The 24,606-nt window shown below is 44.1% G+C and overlaps 2 protein-coding genes across 4 annotated transcripts in view; both read right to left on the reverse strand.

The window, feature by feature from the left end:
• Positions 1-2,873, reverse strand: part of pkn1b (protein kinase N1b) — a 45,307-nt gene extending 42,434 nt beyond the window's left edge. The window contains exons 1-2 of the mRNA XM_085158373.1: positions 2,585-2,873; positions 2,303-2,434 (exon numbers count right to left, since the gene is read on the reverse strand). Coding sequence (XP_085014499.1) covers positions 2,303-2,329 — 27 coding nt within the window. The 5' untranslated portion in view covers positions 2,330-2,434; positions 2,585-2,873. The remainder of the gene's footprint in view (positions 1-2,302; positions 2,435-2,584) is intronic.
• A 590-nt stretch (positions 2,874-3,463) lies between these two features.
• The window catches only part of prr36b (proline rich 36b), a 41,423-nt gene continuing 20,280 nt past the window's right edge, over positions 3,464-24,606 (reverse strand). For all 3 annotated transcript variants that reach the window (XM_085158368.1, XM_085158369.1, XM_085158370.1), the window contains exons 4-6: positions 16,835-17,055; positions 12,027-15,140; positions 3,464-9,216 (exon numbers count right to left, since the gene is read on the reverse strand). In XM_085158368.1, the coding sequence (XP_085014494.1) occupies positions 8,273-9,216; positions 12,027-15,140; positions 16,835-17,055 (4,279 nt within the window). In that variant the 3' untranslated portion in view covers positions 3,464-8,272. The remainder of the gene's footprint in view (positions 9,217-12,026; positions 15,141-16,834; positions 17,056-24,606) is intronic.

Consider the following 24,606-nt stretch of genomic DNA (forward strand, 5'->3'; position numbering starts at 1 on the left):
TTTTTGGGGTTTGATTAAAACCTAAAAGCGAACTTTCTTTTGAACTTCCTTAGAGAACCACAGGTCCCGGGTTACACAAGTGCATACTACTCCCTCCACAGAACAGCACAATTTGGCTTACAGGCACATGTAAGTCTGCCATTTGAATACCTGTGAAGCATCCAATTACTCTAAGTGAACACTCAGATGTACTTGTCATCTTTTCAGAAGTGCACCAGCATCTCACTCTTAACTTTCTCTTCTGGTTACTCAGTTTGGTGTATTCTGTGAAGGGAGTAGCACACACCTGTGTGTGAACTGTTGTTTTCTGCATTTAGTCATTGCTTCTTTAACGAGCACAACAGTTTTCTGCTATACTAAAACAGTTAGGTGTTTATAATAATCACTGATAAATGATGAACACTTCATCATGCCACTGAAACAATGGAGTGTTTGCTACTAAAAATATGTCTCTATATACCTATGTCGATATCTGAGTAAATGTCATAAATGATTAATGATTCCTTTGATCATCGTCAGTTACAGTCCACATCAGCATTACGTTATATTAGGTGGAAATAGTGTCTTTCTCCTAATGACCCTTAGTTTTTTAATCTAAGAGGAAGTCATTTGTGCCTACATCAGAGGAAACTGCACTCCTACTGTTACTCCAACACAGGTTGTTTTTCCAAGCATTGCAGTCATGATATAGTAATACTGGGATGAAAAATATGGTAGAAATGCAGTATAACTAAAACTTGGCAAACTCGCCAGAGTAAAATGATACTGTTTTACCACCAAACCACCGTCTCCCAGCATTAATACCACTATAAAGAATATATTATTAAAGTTATAATTAGTTTATAAAGGCAAACTACTTCTCTAATCGCAATTTTCATTTTATGCTGGTGGCAGTTTGAGTAAGGTACTTCTTCTGAAAGCACACATGACTGAAGGCAAACTTTGGCCCATATTGTCTGCTTCTGTTGATCCAGACATAGGCAGTGTGCTTTCCAGTAAACATCAAAGGAACCTTCTCCTTGAAAAAAGCCATTAAATGTCAAGGAATACTTGAGCTCTCGCTCACAACAAATGATTCAGCAGTGCTGTATAATGACTGCGATCTGACTAAGTTTGGATTTCTGAGAGAAACACTTGCTGATGCCTTATAATAAAACCCAAAAAACATAACAAAAACAAAAGATATTTGCACTTGCAGCTGAAGGTCACAGGAAAGACGGGTGTCAAATCAAACGCGCAGGTTAATGCTTGTGTACAGAAACAGGAAATGTGAGTGTTTTGTGGTTCTAATTGCACGCTGTCACACATCAATCACACGCCTTTCTTATAGCCATTTCAGCTGTCCACATCAAGTAAAAGTATTTCATACTCACAAAGAAATCTGCACATGCTCTCTGCAGTAGTTTAACTTTGTGACTGGGGTTCTTAACCGCAGAGTGCTGCTGCTTAACCTGCTCCTGGAAAGAGCTGAGCTGAAGCGTCCTTTAAATTTTAACATCCTTCTCCACGGTGTCCTGTGCTGAACTGATACTAGGGTTGTTGTGAGCCAACCACTCTGAGCTAGACCTGCGGCTCTGACACCACAGCACCCTCCATGACCCACCCCTGACTCCACCCGAGGGCAACTGCTGTGTCCCACAGAGGGAAGTCCTGCTGCTTAATTTGGCAAATCAGAAGTGTAGTAAAACTGGAGTGGAAGCAGAAAGAGCAGCACTTCCCCCCCTGAAAATAATATGACTAAATGCAGATAAGCTGTTTGCAGATGTGGATTGTTTACTGGACTTGGTGCTGATCTTCTCATAGTCCGAATAGAAGGTCTATAAAAGGCCATGCCAGGCAGCATAGCTTTAAACAAGGATCAAAAGTAAAACGATTCAGTGGATGAACAGCAACTATTTCCATCTTTGACTCTGGTTCAGCTTTTCCACTCACACGACTCCTGGATGCTATCAGCATCTGAGCTGAGATAAAGTCTTTTAATTAACTCTGGCACATCTCTCACTAAATGTAATTAAGCTGTCTCGAACTGTGTATAATGCAAACTGTAGGCTCTAGCATTTTGGGCAGTGAGTGGGCATTTCCTGGTACACTTTTTTTTTTTGGAAATGTGCCTTTTATAAATCTCAACTCTGTGGATGTATCCCAGCAAATTCATCTTCAGGCATCAAAAACATTAAGGTTTGTAATATTTGTTATCACAGACGCCACACAGAGCCTGTAGTGATGGGAGTCAGCTAAAAACACACATGTGCATGCACACAGCAGCTTTCACACAGCAAGCAGGGAAAAGTTGGAAACTCACTTGTAGCTCATTGAGATTGGCCATCATGCCAGCGACAAATGAGATGACTTCTGCTACCGTTTGTCTTACTTTACAGCCCTCGGATCATTGCGGCACCAGTGGTTAAATGCAAAGAGTCCAACGTTGGAAGTCCTGTAAAAATAATAATAAGTTTAAAAAAAATAATCCGAGTAAAGGCGCAGTCTGATGTGGGGAAGGTGGGTGAATAAAATGCTAACATGGTAACGTCTGGAAAAACGATAGAGAAGCAGGTGGACAGTGGAGAGAGGGGCAGACCATCACCTCCTGGTAGCAGGACGTTAACTCTCGGACTCCGGGCTGCATCACGCAGACAGTGCGGGCTGTCCTGGAGTAGTGTGAGGGAGAGCGCTGCTGCGGGGATCCTTCTCATCGTCAGGGGAGGAAAGCCCTGTGAGGAAACCCAACACCCGCCAGGATTCACTGAAACACCCAGCTCTGCTGCCTGCAGCAAACAGAGGCCATCTTCTCCCCGAAGCGATGCGCTCCGGCTCGGCTCTGCGGGAAGCTGGGAGCCGGTTACTGTTGCTTCTGGGTAGGGAACACAAGCGCTGAAGGAATACAGAGACTATAAAAATGGGACATCCTGCTCTGACCTTCAAAATAAAATACGCATCGGCGATAACACGCACAGTGCACTGAATGCAAAAGTAATTTGGTTCTTACAAAACTTTAGGTTAAAATAACCGTGTGGAGACTTTCTATAGCTGCCACACTCACGGTGATATTTGTATAGAAACTGGAGCATACGCACAGAAGCAATTTTAAACCATTAAAACGAGCCTTTATTTATTTTTAACCAACTTACCACCGAACAGGAAGTCAGTAGTCTGAGTACATAGGGAGAATGAATAGTACACATAACAGACCAGTCACACAGGACTGACAGTGCTGCATTAAACACTAATGCTGTGCTATACTGCTATTTGTGGTATAGATCTGACACCAAGCAAATAACACAATAAAATACACCGTTCAGCTTATTGTGTATTTTGAAAACCTGGTATGTTTGTCTCTAAAACACTTAACCTTTCTGCTCCAGGCTATAAATAAAATAGAGGTGACAGTCAACACAAAAATGCTCAGACATTTTTCACAGTGCGTGTTTAAGTTTTTGTGTTTGTTTTCATTTCCAAAAATAAATGTATTCAACATAATCCAGTGAGCCGCATAACGAAGTTAGAGGATAGCGACAAAGTATCGATCCTACTACGCTAGTATCAATCCGATTCCATTACCAGCGCTGATACCAATACTATCAATATTTGGATCGATTCTCCCACTTCTATTAAACACAGCGGCATAAACACACTAAAGAGGAGATATCACTGTTTGAGCTCTTGTGGGAGCATACGGCATTTATTTCGAATTGTATGTCCCAGCAGTTAATAAATAATCCCCCCATCAAACGCTTTAATTTGGCAGCGAAGTCGTGTGGGATTTTATTTTGAAACCAGCACAGCCTGGATCTGTTGTTATTGCAGATTTCTTTGGTCAGCTTGACGCAGCTGGAAAGAGGCGCAGACCGTTGCGGCAGCCGAGCGCCCTCCTGCTTTCATGTGAGACCTGTTGATCACATTTGAACGCATCACCGTGCTAACCTGGTTGTAGGAACACTAAACTTCATACAGTCAGTGTGTGACTGTATGAAGTTTGGATCTGTTGAATTTGTGCACTGCAGCTTACTGTGTAGGTCTGAGTTAAAATAAACTGATGATGTCTCTTCTTCTTATAAAATCAGTGTAATGGCCCTTTAAGCTGCTATAAAAGAACTATCAGTTCATTTATGTTTATTTATGTATTACCAGTGTATTGCATTCCTTCTCTTCTACAGGATCAAACAGCTCCTGGTGCCATTGCCAAATCATGCCAGAGGGGAAGACTGGGCTGCTTACCCTGAACACTACAGCTGTAGATGAATGATGAATTGCGAATTTGATGTCACTGCAGCAACAATATGACCACCGTGCAGCCAAATCTCCTCACTCAACACAGAAGGAAGAAAAACTTTGAACCTCTTTCTTATTCATGCATTACATTATCATGAATGAACCACAATGCACATTTTGTGAGTGAACATTTTTAATCAGGTACCCAAAGAGTGCAGTTTTGTATATATGCCGCTTTTTATTTAGGACCAACTCTAAGCCTTTAACCAGGCCAGTGTGGTTTTTTATTATTTATGCTGTTCTGTGTGTTTTTCTGCCATGTCAAGCTATGCTGTCAGCTCTCAGAGAATAATGTGACCTCTGACCCTGCATGGTAAACGATGTTGAACTAGAAAAATTGTAGAGGGTGAAGGCAACAGGGATCCTTGTGGTAATCGTAACACGTGGATCATTATGTCCATATTGTCCTCTGTATCTCACTATATTGTCACATACCTGACACAGACGTTGTTAAGGTTAGTTGATGTGTGAGCCACCACAGCTTATGTTACACACTGTAGCTCATGTTGTGAGGAAGACTTGCTGGATTCAAACCTCGACCTGTTGTTCCAAAGATGCCACTACACCATCCAGCTATGTGTGACATGGTTACTCATTGTGTCATTTCGTATACTTTCAGAAACCGCTTGTGTCATATTAATGGCAGGCATCCTAGAAAAGAGATCACTCCCATCGGGATGCGAAATGGGTCCAAACTATACCAGCAAAACAAAACTCCTATTAAAAAGATAGCAAATATAGTTATTTCTTTTTAGAAGTTAATGAGGTCGTACTGTATGTATTTATTGACATGTTAATCTGCAAACTTACTGAACTTTAGATATGTAGTGAAAAAAAGTGTGATTTTGCATTTGAAATGTAGCTGAGTAGAGGCAACATTTAAAATACAATGGAAACAACTTTAAAGAACTACAAACTATAAAAGGGTTTGATGACACAGCGGGTTAACTCACCTCGGTCTAACAAACCCAACAGAAGGCTGAGGGAGACATACAGGGTGAGTGCAGACTGTATACACCCACACTGTCTTTGTGGATGGATTATGGCTGAGCTCAGAGTGCAGGAGTAGAACTTGTGATACAGATTTCTGTATGAACAGACAACTGGTGATATTTGGACCTGGGATTTTTATGGAAAACAATATTTTCCACTAAGCAGTGCTATCATATGTGTAATATGTGCCATCTACAGTGTACACACAGTCTTCAGGTACTGGGTTGGACTCCCTTTTGTTTTCAGAAACACTTCAATACTTCACAGCACAGATTTGTCTGTTGCACTTCCGTGATGTTCCACCTCATCCCATAGATGCTCCATTGGATTGAGATCTGGTGGCTGTGGAGACTTGTTGTGTTCAAGAAACCAGTTTATGGCGATTTTAGCTTCGTTACACTGTGGTCATAAGAGATGGGCATGGTCAAAAACAATACTCAGTTAGGCTGCAGTGTTTAAACAATGCTTAAATGAAGAAAGCAGCTGGTGAGTGTACATTGAGTTAACCCCTCATTGGTTACCGTAACCCCGAGCAAAGGTCCTCTTCTCTTCTGTGTGAAAATAATCAGTCTCTGTGTTTTTGAGTAGCTGCTTCTCATTTACATCTCTTTTTAAATTGTTTTTCAAATGACATGAATTTTAAAACAAGACTATAACCAATTGTTTTAAAGCAGTTTTATTTAATATTGAAAGCATAAAGGTTTTGACATTTTATACTTTAAAATGATCTGGAACACTGGCACAACAAAGAAAGCTTCTCCAGTACTAAAGAAGAGGATGACGATCACTCGCACACTGAATATCAAAATACTGAGAATGTAAACAGCAATTTTGTATAGATTCATATGAAATTCAATAGCAAAGGTACACAAAAATATCAGTGTAAAGTGGCTTGAGGCGGAGTAGACTGTACTTTGACAATAAAGGTGCACATATAAGTCTACTCTAATCACACATGCACTAGTTACGCTTGCTCGTATGTTGATCTTTTCAGAAAAAACAAACTCTTAATGATATGATAGAAAGCAGCATACAACAGCAGAGGCCACACAACACATGCATAGTCCAGCTGTAGTACAAATATTTTTGGAAAACTATATTCTGTATGCACTTTGAAATATAATCTGCTTTTTACAATATTCATTTAGGAGACTTCAGACTCATATAAACGGGCACTTTGCTTACAGTAGCAGTAGATAAAGGAAAAGCCCATTAGCTATAATGATGTCACTGCAAGAGATTCACAGGCTGTGTAAGTGGAAGAATGGGTCAGTGTGTCACATGTGCTGCCAACAGGTGGCGGTGTTTCTTCACTTCGATCATCCCAGACAGACATCACCTACCTTGTGCAGACACAAAGAGAAACACAGGTGCTTTTTTTTCTTCACTCAACACATTTAAATATCAGACAGGCTGCCATGTTCTCATTACCTGACTGATACAAATAAACACCTCTTTTAAAAAATATGATAACAAAGGGAAACATATAGAAACTCTTCACAGACTATATTAATATACTTAATAAAAGAAATATAGAGGTTGGTACTTGGGCTGCCCTCCACCCTCCACTCCCCACAGCCTCAGAGTGGGTGCATTGTCTCATCTCCGCATCTCCTCTTCTTCTCCCCCCACCATGATGTCATCTGTAACCTCGGAGACTCCCTGAACACTGGGCGACCCAGGAAATGAGGTTATAACTTCGGAATGTGTGAGGGAGGACAACTCTCCCCCCCTGCCAACCAGCCCTGCACCCTTGTACGCCTTCCCTCACCCCTCACAGCAGAACAAGGAGCGCCCTTCTTCTCCTTAACGCCTCCCTCTTTCTCCGTGACTGACAGCTCTATTAAGTCCATGAAAACCTGCTTGTCCAGTATAGTCACAGTAACACTCAGCAGAGACTGGTGTGTGTAGGGGGACACAATACACTGATTTAGGTATTTCACTATGGGGATTTGGAGGGATGTAAAAGCCCAGAAAAAATATTAATCTATCAACAGTACTGGCTATGTAACACAACACTACTTACCTGTATAAATACTTTGGCAAAGACCATAACAGCGAATAAACAACGGTAGAAAACCAGTGCAATTTGTCATAGCTCAGTCTCTCGTTTGAGAGAGCGACCAGTGTTTGGTCTAGATACAAAAGAGACAACAAAGTGGAGCGCTGCACCCACACGACACAAGAGACAACAGGGCTGCTAAAGTAGATCCAGCACATTTCAGAGTAAGACAGCTGAGGACAGATGTTAAGTGCTTCTGGTAAGGAGAACATGCTCTAATGTGAGGCGACAGTATGACAGAATGCATGTCTGGGTTACAGTAATCAATTACATGGGGTCATCTACAGTGAATATGTTCTACTACAAGTAATCTGTTGAAGACCAGGTTGGTATGGTCTTATGGTTAAATCAAGTATCCGGCTTAACCGTAAAATTCTTGTATGGCTTCATTAACGATGGCACATTAAAATAAGCAGATCAGATCTGTGAGAGCAGTTCAGTCGTATGATGCACGCTGCTCATGAATAACAGCGTGAGATTTTGGCACAGCATTAGACGAGTAGATCAATATCACCCTTTTGGCTCTGGTGTGTGGCTGTATGTAGAAAATGCTTCCTGCAGCTCCCCTATTTGTGTTCCAAGCCCCTCCCATCGGTGAACCTCATCACATGAACTCAGAGCCTCCAGAAATCCACACCAAATCCTGGTGTCAGCAGTTCATCACACAGGAGGGGACCGTTTAACCCCATCAAATAAAGGTCAGTTGTCGTCTTTGTGCTTTGCTTCCATACAGATTTATTTGTGAGCTTATTTGGATACATTTCCCTCCACCTTTGCCAGTAGATTTCAATTTCTTAGAATAACTGTGGCTCGACTGAGCTGAACAGCAGTGAGAGTCGTATCAATCTTCTCACCTAACCCTGTGCCAAAAATTAAAAACAGATATTCATAAATATGTGAAACTGTTCCTCGCACTGATTTATTGATGTGCTTCTCCGCCTCCCTTGTTCAGTGATGGGTCTCCACCTCGACCACAGTCCAGTCACTGATTGGGGAGCTGCCCTGGCTGTCTGGGGAGTAGCTGCTGACAGATGTGACTGTAGCGGTAGGAGGGCTGAACTGCGGAAACAAACTGGGCCACATGCTGCTTTCCAGGGGGCTTAGGGTGCCCCCGGTCCCCACAGGGAGGAGGAGGAGCGGAGGGCAGTCTGTATCACCAGACAGCACCATGGTCTGGTTGATGAGCTGCTGGACCATGTCCACCTTCTTATTCCATTCCAGTTCCTGCGGGGGCACCGGGCGCAGGTGCTGCTGCCGGTGGGGGGACCGCCCCCTCCTTCTCACCTCCCCTCTGGCTTCGTCCTCCTCGTCGCTGGTTTCCATGGCTTCGTAGATGGTGCAGAGCCCCGAGGAAGGGGAGAGCATCACTCCGGTCGGGCTCCTCCTGAGCTGCTGTTGCTGCTGGATCTGTTTCTGCTGCATGCGGTACTGCTGCTCCAGCTCCAGCTGCCACTGCAGGACCTGCCTGCGGTGGCGGTGCTCCTGCTGTTGCTGCTGCAGCTGCAGCTGGAGGAGCTCCCTGCGCTGCTTCTCCAGCTGCTTCTGTTGCTCCAGCCTCAGACGCTCTTCCTCCAGCCACTGCCTCTTCTGCCTCTCCTGCGCCTGGCGCTGCTGCATCTCCCTCAGCTTTTCCTGGTGTTGCTCCAGCCTCTTCAGCTGTTCTCCGCCAGCGTGATCGTCAGAAGCAGAACCGGTCAAAGATGGAGGGGGAGCAATTTTGGCAAAATGGGCAGCAAGAGTCGGATCAATGGGCCTCCTGTTGCCCGGGACCATTGCCAAGTAGTGACCATTCGCTATGGGAGCTGCAGCAGTGTGGTTCTGGTTCTGGTTGTCTTCCTGTGAGTGTTTTTGCCATCTGTGAGCTTCATCCACTTCATATCTCTTCCAATCTCCTGTGGGACAGTCAAGATCACTTGGTGCATCCGATATAGATGCATGCATCAAACAGAACGGGTGGTACAACAAGGGGCCAGGAAGGAGGAGAGATCTGACACAAATGCAAAAAGGTGTAACAAAAAAAAGGAATAAAAAACAAGGGAAGGGGCTTCCAAAATAAAAGCGATAGAGGAATGCTGAACACCGCAGCTACAAACTGGTACAATGAAACACATCACACAACACTCAGTGCAACATGTTTCCTCTAATGCCACACCTTTGTTTCATATAGGACCACTCGGTTGAGTAGTCTGCACCAAAATCCCAGTCTCACATTTGAGGTGTCATTCTCAGGAACATGATGTCTGTCATGCAGGACAGTGGTCATATATGTGATTCACAGTAGAGTACAGACAATGGGCACATGGGATAGAACTGATAAAAAATATAATCACAAGAAGTTGATCATATCAAGATAATGTGTGGTTTTAATCATGTGGAAAAGTAATCAAACTAACTTCAGTGTACGGTATAATCACCAAGTCAGGGAAGCACAAACCTGAATCAAGTCGTTCATGGTCTCATGAATGTAAATTTAGTGTTTAGTAAATGAGAAAAGCTGGTATTTTAGAGACATCTAAGCTACAGCTGTGTCAGTGTGTGTGTGTGTGTGTGTGTGTGTGTGCGCCGTGGGGTATGTTCCGGTCAGGGTTTCAATGAAGAGCACGAGGCCAGACCAGAGAGGAGATGGTACTATTTATAGCTGCATATGTAGCGAACGAGGATGCAGATTCACCTCATGCCCTTCTGCGCATCTGATTGGCTACTCAAACTCAACTCAAACTCGACCTGCATTTTAAGCAGCACGAGTCACCCAACTGTTTTATACCTGCAAGCTGCTTTGCAGCCCACCTCCATTCCACCTCCCCAATTTATGTCACTGCTGACTTAATGTCATGTTCATCATAAGTGGTGGTTTTTCTGGAGGTGGGGGGCTTCTTGACATGTATGTCCCCTTTATCTTTGTGAAACAATGGGTACAATCTGCTACTACAGCTGTGACAACTGACGGTGGCAGCGTGACAAGAAGTGTAGCAATGTGCTTGTGCAAAGACGAGGAGGAAGAGGAACTTTAAGCGATCTTCTTAAATGCTTGTTTGTAGTGTAGGAGTCCCATTAAGCTGACCTTCTTCTGATTGGCTTCTGCTTTTCGGTGGGGCTTCTGTGCCAAGTCAGAGCTGTAAGCCTGACGTGAACATATTAAGGTCATATTAAGGAAAAGTATCATAATAGATCCATTTAAATGTTTTTGAGGCCTCACAGTGTCTCTCACAGAACATCTTTGTTTGTTTACAAGAACCTTAAGCGAGCACTGCCTGTCAGAGAGAGAGTGCTCTGAACGTTGTGTTGGCGGATCTGAAAAGTTGACAAAGGTGTAAGAGTGCTGAAGATCTTGGATCGCCTTTTTACTTTGACCAAAATTCCATCTATACACAACACCATTGAACAACGGCCATATCACTTCCTGTTTAACAGCAGTTCCCATGGCGAAGAATAAGAGACGCCACTTGGGAAATACTGTTGCATAAACACACACACACACACAAACACAAGGAGACGAATTCAGACATGCTCGGATCCATAGGGAAAAAAGGAAACAGGAACAAAAATGCCTTGCAATGATGTTTTAATGGAATTTTGAAAGATAACCTAATGTGAACCATTCATTTCTGAACATCATGTCTAGTGTAGAATTGTTGCAAATTTCCAGGTAGTACAGAGTCTTTGTTAATTAAACATGCAATATACTGTTGAAATAGTAAACCAAACGCCCACTATGAAAAGGTTTCAGAGAGTGTAAAGCTGTGATGTGGAGATTATGTAGCGTCTCATCACGAAATAAAAAGGCTAGCCGTTAGTCTCTTCTTGGAACACAAATGATCTGCTAACTGAGGCTCGAAGCTTGAAGCCACTTAACCAAACGCCTGAAACACATACTGTACGTGACTGCACGTTATATACCTTAACAACCTATGCAAAGAGCAGTAGAACCTCTTGAAGCACACATTAAAAGCGTCGCCAACTGCAATCTATTGATCGCCCCCCCCCCGCGCACACACCTACTTCAACTAATCCGTAACGGCAAAATAAAACCTGCTGTGTTAATATCTAGCTTTTATTTTGATAGCTAAAAGTCTTGAAAGCAGAAGACAAACAAATAAAAAAAAAAAAGCGACTATCGCTATGGTGCTGTTGAACATGGAGTGTGTGTACACAGGGAAGGGGAGGACCAGGTTTTAACAGAAACCAAAACAAAACAAAAAACCCCAAAAAATAAGCAAATACAAAACAACAACAAAAAATCATTGACATTTGATTGGTAAAAACAGTAGGATAAATACACAATGAGTCCATATTATTCCGTCTGTGTGTTGTCTTTTTTTTTTTCCTTTTCCTTTTTTCGGTTTAAAAGCTCAGTCACATTGGACCAATCAGTCAATACCCCATCAGGGGCTACAGAATAAGCAGGGTTACTTAAAAAGAACATCCTACTAGAAAAATGGAGTTAAGCCATACACTCATAACCGTGACCATAACAGTATGAAAGAGGGAGGCTTCATTTAAAAATTGCTACAGTCATTTTTTTTCCTTCTCCTTTGTTCATTTTTTTTAAATCTTTTTTCCTACAATCTTGCTCTCCTTTTTTTTCTTCTTCTAACCATCTAACCCAATTGGAGAGAAAACAAAAGCAGAAAACAGGTAAAAGGGGGAGGGTTGCAGGGAAAAGGTGCATTCCGGGGGGTAACAGGAGGGACTTATACGTTACCTGCCAGAAAACTATCAGTCTTATCAGATATGGTAGAGTAGTAGGACGCCTGGTTGTCGCCGGTGTCTCCAGATTCCTCGGCCTCGACTGGATCGATGTCCTCCAGCTGGTCTGCTGCAATCTTCCCTCCCAGCATGTAGTGGTGGTCATCTAGACTGGGATGGTTGTCCTCTGGGTGACCCAAAGGCATCAGGTCCACAGATCTGCCCAGCAGGTCCTCTGCAAGGGCGGAGGTGGCAGCTGATGGCAGCGTCAGCTCCTTGATGAGGGAGGGGTCTTTGGCCTCCTCTGGCAGCTGCTCCTCGTTCTCCAAGGAGAAGATTCCAGGGCTCTTCCCGCAGCTCTCAGCCATGGAGTGGGCGTTGGAGTTGGATGTGGTGCAGTCGAAGCCGTAAGACGCTACAGAATTGGCTGACTGAGGGGTGGCCCCGCCCCCATCCTCCTCACCCTCCCCAGCTGGTGTGTCCCCAGCCTCTTCGTCCTCCTCGAGAGCGGGCAGGCTACACGTCTGAGGAGGACTCTCAAACCCGGCACTTTCATCTACCATCATGGGTGCTTCAGGGTCATTTATTTGCATCTCCCCTTCTGTATCGCTGGCCTCGTCTCCCGAGGTGGAAGGGGAAGAAGGGGCGGATGCAGGAGCAGTTGGGGGTCCGGTACCCAGGACCTCGTCGGCGGGGAGTGTCTCGGCTTCCTCCTCTTCCCCGTCGCCTTTTTCTAAGTGAATACCGAGATCCTGCTCCATGTCAGGCTGAACCGAAGCAGGCACTGGGGTCTGTTGCTTGTCAGAGCGGGACTCTACTCCAGAGCTGCTGTCATAGTCACGGAGTTCCTCTGGTGTGCTTGTCTCGCTGCTGCTCTGGGCTGCCAGAGCCGTGCCGCTTAGAGTGCTGGACTGGGACATGCCTACAGGTGGGGCAGCAAGTAGGGTGGGAGCCTCTGCAGGAACTGAGCCCTTTGTCTCCTCATATGATGACTGATGAAGGTTGGTTTCTTGCTCCATCTCAGGAGCAAAGGATGGGGCACTGACGTCCAAACATGCCTGGGCAGGAGACTGGGTGGGCGCTTCAGACTCAGCAGCACCGTGGTCGGACACGGGGCTGGGGGAGGAGACGGAGAGCAGTGAGGCTGGCTGAGCCCAGGTATCACAGAAGGGGTTGGTCTGGCCCCAGGAGGATGCAGGGATGGAGGGCGGAGGACCCGATTGATTGAGGTTATCTAAATGTGCCTCCTCATTAAAGTCATCCTCATTCTCACAGCTCTCCATCACTCCTTCACTGCGCATTTCCACGTCTTCATCCTCTTCCTCATCTTGCCCTTGCTCCTGGAAAACTTTATGGTGTTCGTCTACCCTCTCAGAGCTCAAATCCATATCGTCCACCCGCTCATCCTCATCATCCTCGTCCTCTTCTTCATTGGCTAGGGTTTCCACATTGGGAGAACCCATGAGGTTACCATCTCCTTCAGAACCACGGAGGCTAGTGTCAACCAGGGCATCTGAACTCTGGGTGCCCTCCAGAATTGCAGTATGCTGGGTGCTACTAAGGTCTGAGACCCCCTGCTGTCGGCTGCTGGTGCAGCTGCTCACATCCTCGGAGTCCATCCCAGACAGCAAGTCGTCACCGTGCCACCCTGTTGAACCTCCAAAGGCAGAGGAGCGCACTTGGAAGTCGTCAGAGGGCTGAGACGTGCTCATGTCAGTGATCAAAGACGAAGGCTGATAGCCCAGTCTCCTTTGTTCCTCATCTTCATCATCTTCCTCATCATCATCCTCGTTGATTTCCTCATCAGCCTTCTCCACGGCCTCCTCCTTTTCATGAGGAGAGATCAGGCCTCTGGGGCTGAAATTATCCAGAGGGGAGGCACCCAATAAGTGAGGTTGCACTGTGTTATTAAAGGCCTCAGGAGCTGCGGGGGTATGCATAAACAAGTTTTCCTTCTCTTCTTCTTCCTGCTCTTCGTCCTCTTCCTCCTCTTGTGTCTCCTGAGCCTCAAACTGATGGCACTGTTCCTCTTCTCTCTGGAAGTTCATCATACTGCTTGGGCTTTGGTTTATGTTCCAGGGATCAGAGTGGACATGGGTGCCCAGGAGAGAGTAGGCATTCTGTTGGTCTCTGACAGGAGAAGCAGGGCCTTGTGGGGAACAAGGAGGAGACATGACGGTAGTACCCAGGGAGTCGTTGGCAGGCTCCTCAAATTTGAAAGGATCTATCTGTGCAGGGAGCTGAACACCACACACTGCTTCATGGATCGGTTCTGCCTCCTCTGCTGGTGGGTCAGACAGGAGATCTACAGATGCCTCGGGGGATGGTTCTTCTTCTTGATGTGAAATTAGTTCTTGTACAGGTTCTGGAGTAGGTTCCCTAGCAGGTTCTGGTGTGGGTTCCCTAACAGGTTCTGGTGTAGGTTCTCTTACAGGTTCTGGTGTAGGTTCTCTTACAGGTTCTGGTGTGGGTTCTCTTACAGGTTCTGGTGTGGGTTCTCTTGCAGGTTCTGGTGTAGGTTCCCTGACAGGCTCTGGTGTGGGTTCTCTTGCAGGTTCTGGTGTAGGTTCCCTGGCGGGTTCTGGTGTGGATTCCCGTGCGGGTTCTTGTTTTGGTTCACAAACTGATTCAGCCACTGGTGCACAGACTAGTTCTGGTTCTGGTGTGAGCTCTGCTGATTTTTCTTCAGGAGTTGTAATGGATGGCTCCACAGCTACTTCTGCAGGAGGCTCTGGTTGTTCTGGCGCAGCAATAACAGCTGCTGTGGCAGCAATCGCTGCTGCAGCAGCTACAGCGGCGGCAACTTCCTTTTCAGGTTCAGCGGCTGTGGCAGCTTTAGGGGCGCGTTTAACAGGAGTTGGTGTGCTGCTTCCCACAGTTTTCTTGGGGCTGGAGGTCTTGGTTTTGGAGCCAGGAGTCTTAGCTGGTGTAGGCTTGCTCTCTTGTGTTTTGGGGCGGTTAGGTGTTTTGGTGTCTGCTGGCTTGTTAGTAGCAGGCTTTTTGGCAGTGACCTCTGATTTTGAAGCGGACTTGGAAGTCTCGGATTTTGCTGACTTCGCTGTAGAAGAAGGGCGAGTAAGGGGGGAGTCTGCAGGCTTTTTGGCTGCTGGCGTGGATGGTTTGGTGACATCTAGAGAAAACGCACAAAAGCACACAAGGGGTGGTTTAACAATGTGATATTGTAGAAAATTAAAACACATCATTGATGATTAAACCCACAGTGTAATGTTTAACACATTTGCATAATGTATAATGTACAGTCAAGACCCAGAAGAAAAAACCTTAGAAGGGTTGTGTCAGGAAGAATATCCCCTATAAAAACCTGCTAAATCAAACATGTGGATCCATCTGCTATGGCAACCCCTTGTAAACAGGAGGAAGACAAACAACGTTTTATTGATCCCTTCAAAGTCACCACTGTGTTTTCTGTAGTTAACACTGTAATCAGGCCAAATATATGGAATATAAAATTGAAATTAATTAATTTATTCATTTATTTTGAGATCTCAGAACCATAAAACACATATCAGTCTTACACATAATTATAACATACTAGAGCGGGCAGACATAAACACATTTTATGTTTTAATGTTTTATTTTTACATCCATCTGAGGAAATGATGTGATCACTTTACTTTGGACAACCCTTCACTGCTGTTTTTAAAGTTCAGCCACTGCTCACCAGCCTGTTTTGTCACAGGAGGGCAGACTGTACAGGTTGCTGTGACGGGTATCAGTGTCTCTGATCCTGTTTCAAAGTCAGAATTCAATGTCTTGTTTTGCTCTAGAGTTCTGCTGGAGGGCCACTCTAACCAGACTGGTGCTGCTTGGAGTCTGTCCACAAGATGAGGAATATTTTGCAGTGGCCGCTCCATTGCTGATAATTACACCGTCTTTACGGTACAATTTATTTATTTATTTAAGACTAAGAAGTGTGACGCCTTTCATGCGCATGCATATGCGTGTAGTTAAAATGTACTCCTACAGTACCTCTCTATCTCCACTCCATGATATGTTAACGGATCTCCTACCACTCTTACACCGATGACACCCAGCTGTACCTTCGATTTAAAACCTGGTGATCAAACTTGTGGATGCCTAAAGAACCAGTCACAATGTCATGTATTTGACCCAAAACATGAATGAAGTCTTAATATTCAGCTCTGCTACTGCTCCAAAACCTCTTTGTCTTTGGTTTAAAAGGCACAGATGCCAGTGGTGGGCTGACAGCTGATGCTAACAGTAGTTTTATTGTTCATTTTCTCTTTGTGGTTATTTATTCTCCCTTTTGTCCCAGTAACACAGACAAAGACCTTTAACACACCATCCCTGAATAAACACTCATTCAGAAGTCCATTTTCCCAGCGCACAGCAGGGAAACACAGGTGTTACTAATGACATTAATTAATGTTGTATTTAGTGCAGAGCTTTTATCAAAACGATTATTCACACCTGTGTTTACCTACTAGTGGATGGAAAACGTTTGTCGGAAACATCATCTCGACTCTTGTTTTGTTACAGGTACTCCTATTTCCTCTGCAGCTGGTGCAAAATGCGACGAGCAGGCTTCTGTACAGACTAGCACCCCATCACAACTTTTCCAGATCTGCTTTTTCATTCATTTATTTATTTATTTTCAATCAAGGAGTGTCTGTTGTTAGCCCAAAACTATGGAAGTACCCGTCATCCAGAGCTTTATTCATCACTGGCATCTTAAAAACATCTCTTTTTCTTTTATGTGTTAGTAGTCATAATACTTGCTATCAATTGCTATTAACTGCTATAAAATGCTATTGTGTTTCTTTTCTCTTTTCTTTTCCTTACCTTTTTTCACAGGGGTTGTGGTTTTGGATGTTTGAGATGGAGGTTTGCCACCAGAGGGGGTAGTGGAGGTTGGTTTGGGGGTAGCCGGCTTGGCGGCGGCAGAGGGAGTTTTAGGAGTGGCAGGTTTGGTTGTAGCAGGGGAGCTCTTGGTGTTGCTGCTAGTAGGTGGCCGAGATGAGCCCGTGGCAGGACGAGGGGATGAAGTTGTGCCGGTTGTAGGCCTGAAGAGACATAACCGAGAAGAAGGGTTAGCAAATACTAAGCTGCACTGCACAATATGTCCAAATCACGAATGAGACCGACAGTGAAATGAGTTTAACAGACAGTGAATCCCCTGGTTACAGAACTCAGGGAATGGAGATTAACTGAAAGTGACTCAAGCATTTGAGTTTTTAAAGTCACCCACATCTTGGGGCAAACATCAAGTCTCACCCTGACTGTGTGCTGATCAACCCTGTGCTCAGAATGCTTCAGAACGGCTCTGACAGCGAGCAAAGAGCTTGACATGTCAGCAGCAGACACTTCTACTGCTAAAGGGTACCTTAAGAAAGAGCACACACAAGCAACAATGCTTGCATAGCTCACAACACTAACATTAAACATACATAATATTAATAATGAAAGCAATATATAATGGCTGATTTGCAATCTTTCTAGACAACAAAGGCTAGCCATCTATTTTAAAAATGAAGTGCAGAGTAGTGCAAACATCTTTTGTAATAATAAATTAAAGCATGTGCAAATAGCCAACGCACTGACCTGATTAGCTGTTGCAGCAACGCTAAATACAATGAGTCAACGGGTTCACATAAGGTAGATACCTATTGAGACTTCCCTCTTAAGGACAGGAGGCATGAATGATTCAGAGCTGCCTGAGTACTGATTTAAAAGCCTTTACATTAGTTCCCTGTCAGGTTTTGTAAGGATTTTCAAAAGGCACACTAGTAATACACCATCAGGGCAGCCCCTGAGGTGCTTTGGCACAAATTTATTTCATTTGTTTTTGTTTTTATTTATAGATGCAGGACAAAAACTTTATCTTTTGAGCCTTTGGAGCAGTCAGAAAACACATGATACCAACCTAAAAGTGCCAATTAACCCTCTCCAGGCAGACGTTGCAGATTTGCAACAGTTAAAAACTAACAACCTGATTACCCCACATACATATTTTATGAGTTTCTTTTACTCAGAAGTACCACTGGACTAGTATGAAAGCAAACTTTCTCCAAGTCCATGACAAACTCCTCCAGGGACAATCAAGTTGTTGAAGGTGAGTCAGAGCGGCCCCAGAGAGGCACACTGACCCCATTTGATCCCTCCTTGCCCACTTCCCTCCTCACATGGGGGTGATCCTTTGGGGCAGCGTGCGTCAGCTCTGCCTGCTCTGGCTCTCCTGGCCTAGATGCTGGCTCCTATGTCACGTCTGAGCGAGGTAACCTACATCTAGTAGTCCTGACAGGGCTGTGGTGTGCAGTCTCCCGGGCCCACGCTACACTAACTGCCTGTTTCTAAATAAAGAATTGAGTTAATACTGGCAGAAAGAGAACAGGCAGCGGGAGGGAGAGTGAAGATGCCTGGGACCATGTTAATCTTTAATACTGAAAGGAGAACAAATATAACTCTTCCAAATCCAGCAGCACCAGCAGCACCCCTCCCCTCAGCTGAAACCACGGGCTATGTTAAAGGCACGCTCACTTCGTAAAGGCGAGGAAGTAGCGTGTGCTATTCACAGCCTGGCAAATGTACGGGAATACAGTGTGGCAACATGAAATGAGAGTGAAAACCCGATAAGGGTGTGGTGAACTCGGAGGTTCAAAGAAGCTTTTGCAGTTGATTCACATCATGCAGGCTCTGGGGCAGTGAAGGTGTGTTACTAATAGTGAGGCTGCTGGATCATGTCAGGATTGTGCTGATCATTCTGAGCTGTGATTCATTGTTTTAGCATGTCTGACGCCGACTGTTGTCTGCTAAATCTGGGAGTTAATGTTGCTCACGTTCTAGTGCGTTTGCTGTGAATTTTTCTATGGAAGCAGCGTAAAAGCCACATCTCAACTGTAAAATCCCACTTTAGTGAGTGAGATACTAAGATTTTAAGCTCTCAAATTTAGAATCTGTTCTTCAGGACAAAAAAAAGATGATGTCTGAATTAGAGAGTGAAAGATGGGAATTACAGGGAAAAGAGAATGGGGAGAATTAAGAGATAGAGACTGGCATTAGAGATGAAGTATGCTAATGGAATATTCAGAGAGAGCATTCACAGTAATCTGCCTGATAAAAGGAATGTGGATAATCCAAAAAGGCAGGAGGACTTTAAAGAGCGCTGGAAATTAACCAGGTCACTGAAAAAGAAGGAGGCGCGACGGAGATGGAGACAGTGAAGGAGATTTCTGTTGAGTTGTAATGCGTATCTACTGGCTTTCAGTCCAATTTACTTGGATCAGTATTTCTTTACTTGTGTTTATGTTCTTTTGTTCTTGCACTGGTTTTGATTATTTATTACCATGATTTCCTTCCTCATTGTTAAACACGGCCGTCTCCACATCCACAGTATTGTAAGGCTCCATCTCACAGTAGAATTAGATCTTGTGTGTTCCAAGATTAGTTTACCACAACTTGGCTTGTGGTGACGAGGCCTAAACACGGTGATGCTTGCTTCTGTAATTAAGTTCTCTTGTCAGCCAAATGACTGAGATGACTGCAGGACTCACTGTAGTCTTTAAATGATGCGCCTACATTTAACTCAAAGGGCAGCTTGTGCTAAGGGAAAGAAGCTTTGTTTATTGTTCTCATCCCACCACAGGCCTCACTCAGAGAAACACTATAAATTGGGGCTAAAGCAAATTGTTCAACGCGACACCGAGAAATGGACCGAAGCTGAAAAATCAGATGACTCTCATTGCTACAGGCGCGCTGTAAAAAATACTTAAAGACGCCTGAGGATCACTGACGACACTTCAGCTGAGAAAGGATTGCTGTGTGCAAAAACATGGCTGCCTGCTGGTGGTGCTTTGTTGCGATCCAACGGGATTCGGGGCTATGATTTAAATAATGAGATCGACAAAAGGGGGAGGCAAATGAGTAATCAGGAGCAAAGCAGCCGTGCAGGCAGACATCTTCCCTGCAGCACAGACGGCCATCTATGGTGGAGACGAGCTTTCTTCTCCAAAGACAAGCAGATAAATTAAAGTATGATGCTGTGATAATTAAAGAGGCAAGATAACCCCTCCATTAAATGAACCTGATCAGAGCTCTGCTCCTTAGAGCACTTGTTCCTTTAATAAGGTGTTTTTATTTAAGACAAAGGTTGCAGTAGGGTAGCCCTAAGCAATGCAGGTGTTACACTGCTCTGCAGCAGGAAATGAGCACCTTGAGGCTCTATGATTCATAACCTAGATGAAATTTCATCTAAACCTTATCTAAATGCGAATCGAAGAGAATGATGACTGCAGGCAGGGTACTACACTTCAGTTTATGTGAGGGATGTGTGTGACTTCTCGGCACACTTAGTTGGTTAAATGAAAGCACAGGATCAGATACATGTCAGATCTAACATGTTATCCAGTCACTCACCACTACTCACCGCTGCAGCTCTCACACTCTCTGAGGGGAAGTTACAAACAAGTAAGGTGGAAGCTAACACAGACGACAGCTTGATGGTTCTGCAGTACTTTGATCCACGGATCAGCTGTTGTACTTCACGCAGGCTGCGTCAGAGCAAAGTGCCATATAAGCACTCGACTACATTTTTCTGTGCTCACGTGTGGATGTGACTGGCGGTGCTAGCTGTAAATGATTTATGCACGCTTCAAAGTGCCACACATCTCGTCTCGTGTTGACAATGTTTAACACGTCTGTTAGATTTTGCTCAATTCTGGTGGATTTCTATTTTCTTACTTGACTAGTTTCCTCTTGTTTAACCCTTTATCACAGAAGTATCATACAGGACATCTGGCCTCATTTTATAACTCTGGCTGAAAAAAAAAAAGCTACTCTTATACCCCAACAATCCTGTAAAGCTCAACTTCTCCCCAAACAGTTTTTTTCTACCTTAAACAGTAACATCATTAGGGTCATTTATAGAGTGCTCGTAAAATGGGCCAACTGCCAGAACCATGATAAATACAGGCTGGGTTAAATGGAAACATCTCCAGTGGATGACCTGTTTAACCAGGATGCAGGGTGGATAAAAACATATCACCTCTCTAGTCTTTGAAATGTTTGACTAAAAATTGCAGTGTTTGAAGAACTGCCACATGTCTTTATCATGAGTGGAACACCCACAAACAAGTCTGCCTCACATTCAATCATACTCTGTCCCTCCCTCCGATTACTAAATCCATTTAGTAATTGGCTCTGCGGCTGCTCCCTAATAACATCATGGCAGCGGGACTCGCTTCGTGGAGTGATCGGCCACACCCGTGGCACGAGGGAAGATTTACAGCCTGCGCCGTGCGCTGTTTGTCTTCATATCGGACTGCTGAACACTGTGTGGGACGAGCTGCTGCTTACCACACAAACCGGTGTTGGACCGTTACATCAGCAGTAATTTGTTAGATGACGAGGAGGGCTGCATTCAATCCCCTCCAATAAAAATGTATCATCCCTGAGGGACCATCAGCGAGGAAAACACCATGACTAATGTGGGAACATGGGCAGCTGAGTGGGCAGCATAAAGGTGATGAAAAAAAGATCCCGATAGCTCAAAGGCTACCACATCTACTTCTCTGAGTGCATTTATATAGCACTGAATGCCCTTGATCTGTCCTCTGATTTCCAACAGGGCAATTTCTTTCTTTTTGCTTGAAGCAGAGTTAACCTCTGCTCCTTCCTCCTTTCTCCACCTCTGTGCCTCTTTCTCAAACACTCATTTGCTGCATGTAGAGCCCTAACACGATATGCATCTCTGGCAGCAGTGACGGGAGCTCATCAGTGACCTATGCGATCGCGAAGCGTCCATACTCCACCGCCACCATTTTTGTCTTCACGTCACTACGCCGCAGCTAGAGACGGCAGAGCAAGCGGGAGAACCCGGCTCGGCGTCACGTGACCGTGTACTACGTGTCCAGCGAGCACGCGCGTACGCCTCCCTTCCCCCCACCTTTAAGTCCACATCATACACAGCAATATATCGGCAAATGAACACATGCTCTGCATTCTAATGACATGCTGTTTCTCCAGTGCAATCATCCGTGCACACACAAAAGCACCTATAAGGGGAATGCACAGTGTGCTGCAGTCTCCTATTGGGCGGTTTTCATGCTAGACACCAGCACTCAAGTCTCAATGCAAAACAAGAGAGAGGCAAGAAATTGGTAAATATTCATTCACACAACCTGGGACATAAGCTACTAGCACACACACTGCTGCACGTGTAGGTAATATAATGTTCAAAGATCCAACAGTGATTTCCACTTCCTGTGTTTTGACACAAATATTTTCCCTCACATGCTACATACATGCTGTATGCAATCAGCATCAAACAGCAGGTGCACATATAACACGTACACACAATTTATTGAGTGTCCAGACACAACACCTTTATGAAAAACAGAGACATGCACATACTATAAAGTGAGCAGGTAGCTATACTCATGCACATTGCAAACATGCTTAACAAGTTTAAGCTTGATGCTGGTGATGTACTGCTGACACAACAGGCTTCATCTTCATTTGACAAAGCCATCTTTCTGGTAACTTTAAGAGTGTGATTACGAGGTTAAAGAGAACGGAAAGGATGAGTTACAAGAAAGAGTCCCTGCTGTGTTTAATGTAACTCAATTTTGCAAAAAAAAACAACCCCAAACCCTCCAGCTCAATAGAGAAAGAAAACATTTATAAGTGGCCTCAAATTACATAGATTGATGTCACTCTGTGAACCAGCATTTGCTGTTTGTCTGATAAGTGAAATCTGCTTTGGATGGAATTAAATCAACTGAGCCTTTAGAGTAACACTGCATAAATTGAGAGCCCCAATGTGCTTGAGTGTGTGTGCGGCAGCAACAGGAGGAGGAGGGTGCGTCTGGTGTGGCAGTTAATGTGTCTGTTGAGCTCTCCCCCACTCTGCCGATGGTAGGCCTGAATTACGGAGTGAGTGAGGTAGGAAAAGGGCAAAATCTAATTAAAGCTGAAATTTATGGCCCTGTCAAAGCACATCACATTTACTAAAGCAGACATGCACATACACACACTTAACAAAGCATGCCCACAAGGGTACAAGGGGCTGTCAGAAGAGCCAATCGTGACTAATAGTTATACTTCTCTCATGGGGATTCATGGAGATTTACTGCAGGAGGAGGCTTCTCTGGACTACACATCCAATGCATGAGCACATGCACCAATAGCGCTGAATATTGCATGTTATAGATGCCTATAATTACAACCTCAGCTCAGTCTTTTGAACAAAGTGTTCACGTTACCTACTCAGGCTATTAGCTAAAGATTTAGCTTGGCATGCTTACAAATAATAATAATAATAATAATGATAATAATAACAGAGAATGTGTTAAGATTTCAATGTAAAACATGGATATTGACATGGATTGACATAAAGACTGACACAAGTCACGCTGGATAATAAATGGATTTCACCCTGCCAGCTCTGCGGTACAAAGCCTTTGTAAAGACTGATGGAGGCGAAGTGGGAACAGAGCAGCCTTTAAATGTCTGAAATGGCAAATCTGGCCTCAAACCGTGACATGGTTGATGTGTGTGGAGGTGGGGCGGTTAGCTAATAATGCTGTGCTGGATTAATGTAACAATATCCACCCTCTATAATGCTAATTGTGTGACACAGACTGAACAGCGGATGTCTGCAAAAGCACTATGGTTGACAGGAAAGAGTGAAATGGGTGAGTTTATTTCCACTTCCAATCTCTAGCAGTGAGTCATTGGTAACCTTACTTTTACAAAGCAACGAATTAGCACTTGCTGACGTGAGTGTACCTGAGATATCAGCTTAACAGATGCATTTTTTAAAATTTCTTTCAACTGGAACAGTAGGCTAATAACGCCGATTAGCTAACCTGTTACTAAATTCAAGCAAAATTCAATTTTAGAAAAGCAAAAAAAATGATTTTAGCCATTAAATGAAATTTTAAAAAGTAAAGAAGAGGTGGGATACGTGCAATTGTGTTGCGAGTCTTGATAATGCATCGTTCGCCCATAGTTTGGGCACTTTACAGTGTCCCAGCTAGCAACACACAATCCCACATAGACAATAATCTGAGAAGGATCGGGCAGTGTAAGCGAGTAAATAAAAATCATCCAGCATCTAATAATCATCAGTCAGTGCCCAATAATTAATAAATGTTAAATTCATAGTTAATTCACTTTTACTATTACCAATCAATAAAATGATAATAAGTCAGTTAATCTATTTAACTAGTTTATGTAATAAGAAATGTAATTCTATATAATGTTATGTTTGGTGCCCAATAAAAGGAGGGAACGACAAGATTCGGATTACTTTGGGACATATATCATTGTCTGTGCTGTGTATTGATATACTGTGTTTGTTGTTGGTTTGTGATAAAGGTTTCATTATTCATCAGTGAGCCTGACCTCACACCGAGGCCACGAAACACTAGCTGGTTAGTCAAAGCTGCTGGCGTGTTAGAGATACCCATAAGGCGTTAGTCCTGTGATCAGTGTGTCAATTTACTGTTTATTATTCATGGGGTATATAGAGTGTTACAGATTTCTAAAGCTAATGTAAAATTATTATTACATGTTTTAAAGTGTTATGTGATGCACAACTAAAACACCTGCGAGCG

This window comes from Neolamprologus multifasciatus, chromosome 4 (genome assembly GCF_963576455.1).
Source record: "Neolamprologus multifasciatus chromosome 4, fNeoMul1.2, whole genome shotgun sequence".
Lineage (NCBI taxonomy): Eukaryota > Metazoa > Chordata > Actinopteri > Cichliformes > Cichlidae > Neolamprologus > Neolamprologus multifasciatus.